Genomic DNA, 2,626 nt, shown 5'->3' on the forward strand with positions numbered 1-2,626 from the left:
ATCGACACAATGACAGTTAATGAATGTTGTATTCTCTTATTTTCTTAATATGTGAATTACCTTGTGATCTCTATCTATAGTTTAACTTTCAGAGTAACATTCAAAATTACCATATCAAATGGAGATCCTTAAGGTAACAGTTTCCAATACATTGTGACAGTATCTATACTGAAACGTCAAACGTTTCGCCTAACTAGATAAAATTTAAACCAATATAATAACCATTCTCGCCTACCATGTTTTCTAGGGGATATGACTCGCTGAATGTCGTTACACTTCACTTACAATAAATTAAAAATTTATGGTTACAAGTAAAAATATAGTAGGCTTTATCAAGCGTTTCCAAATTAACTATATAATTACTAATGTAATAAGGCAGGTTTTGAAAAATCCTATAAGAATCCATCAGATTACAAAATGAAATGTCTTAATGGCAAATTGTATCACATGCCGAATATTTAACCACATGGATATCATTCAGTGGATGTAATTAACTTAAGTAACACTCTACCTAAGTAACTGCCTCTGTCAGTCAAAAAACATGATTACACTTAACTTCCCGATAATAGTTGTGTTGATTAGACTGCTATTACCCCTACTCAACATTATTTTTTACTCTAACCAAATTAGGTATAAATATGGAAATACTGTGACAAGATATTTTCCTTTTCAACCCTATGGATGCTTTTAATTAAGTATACACTATACATTGGTAACTGCTAAACGTCTTAATTCAATTTTATATAAATATATATCTTGACAATTAAGTCCGAACAAATTACCGAGGTAAAAACTTAACCAAATGGATACGAATCAGTGGATGTAGTTTCAAAAAGTTACTGTTTACCTTGGTAACTGCGATTTTCTGTAAAAAGGTGTGGTTACACGTATCTTATCGATGAATAGTTGTAATGATTCAACTTGTATTACCCCTAATATATTAACTCCTTTAGTCCACATAAAAAAAACAGAAGCCAAAACACAAACAGAAACTCAAACGCCTTCCCAATGCCTACTCTCAATGATCTCCCAAACGATCTTAAAACGGAAATTCTCATAAGAGTTGGGAACAACTCGTTGCTAGAACTTGCAAGAATTCGAGCAGTTTCAAGATCCTTCAAAGAACTTGCTCAAAGCGATGGGTTCCTAAAAAAGGTCAATCTATTCACGAGTTGTCCATGGCGAGAACCAAGCGCTACCGATTTCAAAATCCTGTGTCTCCAACACCGCAACCCAAGTGCTTTGTTCCTCTACGGTGCCTCTGAGTTCTTCCGAGAACACCAGACAGGGGAGGGCTTTGAAATAATTTATGAAGCAGCAAAAGGTGGTTCTCAAATGGCTCAATATTGTGCCACGATGTTATACCTTCTAGCTATGGATAACATCAAGGAAAACTCGGGCATTTTCGAGGAGTTGTCACTCAGTCTTGATGTTGCAATAGCTATGAGGCATGCCATCAAAAAATTCTCCATCAGATCTTGGGATTACCTTACTCCACCCGAGTTTGATGACAGGAAAGATGCTTTCTACTCTTTTGACTGGGATGACAAATGTTCCTGTAGCAAAAAGACAGCTATTGGCTTCGGTGTCCCTATTGGGCTACTCCTCCCCCCTGCAACACGTGTTCATGGGTTTATGAAGTCAGGAAGTTCTGCAAAATAATTTCCCGGTTCATCTTTGAATGGCCGTACTAGAAGAACTATGCTCTCTGTTTACGTACTCTATTTTTTATGTTTATCCTATCTACAATGTTTCTTGGATATTATCTATTATTTTTGGTTTCTCAATTCACATATACAAAGTCGCCTGGTTAGTGTCTACTATGGTTTTGTTTTTCTGGCTTTGTATCTGTTCCCCATTACACTCTAATCATATTTTCTGTTTACTATGGTTTTGTGTTTTCCTGCTTTTTGGGGTCTCTGTGCATCATTACCCGCTAATCGTATTTATCTGCTGTCTGCTCTCTAATTAAGGTTATCAATATATGTAACAACTTAATGATTAATGCGGATTGGGGATAATTTTTGTAATGATAATGCGGATTGGGTAATAAATCAAAGACGAATTAGAATTATAGATATAATCACCTAATGCTATAATTCCCTGTCTTGTTGAACAAATTGTTGTAATTCAAGGAATTTAAACACCATTAGTCATGAAGTTTACCATATAATTACCGTCCCCGGAAAACAACATTCCAAAGAATCATTCAAAAACTCATTTGCTTATGAAACAATTTTCAGACAAAAAAATGTTAAGGGTCATATAGCATGGTCCGCCATTGACTGTCAACGTCCATACAAATAACATATTTAGTAACCAGGAAATCCAAAGCAACATCCATTATACCATGAATATATGGTCGCGATCATGAATGCTTTAACAGAACTCATATGATATGGACCTTGCAAACACAATAAAATATGTTTCTATAAATGTTTTAACAGAACTCATATGATAATGATTAAACAACCATATAAATTCGGTGTTACCGTATGATGGTAAAGAGCAATGCAATATGAAAAGTAAAGTGCAATTAAATTTGCATAAAAAAAACATAGATATTCCTTCACAATTCACTGTAATACTTATGTAACTTAGAAGCAAAGTGTTGATTTGATTACAT

General features: G+C 34.5%; 1 protein-coding gene across 1 annotated transcript; it reads left to right on the forward strand.

Annotated features, from left to right (window-relative positions):
- Nucleotides 1–1,008: 1,008 nt before the first annotated feature.
- On the forward strand, nt 1,009–1,662 carry LOC112086645 (putative F-box protein At1g67623). Its single transcript, XM_024155616.1, has one exon. It carries the CDS (start codon nt 1,009–1,011, stop codon nt 1,660–1,662), a length of 654 nt encoding a protein of 217 aa, XP_024011384.1.
- The last annotated feature ends 964 nt before the right edge of the window (nt 1,663–2,626 follow it).

Source organism: Eutrema salsugineum, unplaced genomic scaffold (assembly GCF_000478725.1).
Source record: "Eutrema salsugineum unplaced genomic scaffold, Eutsalg1_0 scaffold_2, whole genome shotgun sequence".
Lineage (NCBI taxonomy): Eukaryota > Viridiplantae > Streptophyta > Magnoliopsida > Brassicales > Brassicaceae > Eutrema > Eutrema salsugineum.

Coding starts and splice junctions, on each gene's coding strand:
- LOC112086645 (XM_024155616.1), top strand. CDS start 1,009: ATGCCTACTCTCAATGATCTCCCAAACGATCTTAAAACGGAAATTCTC.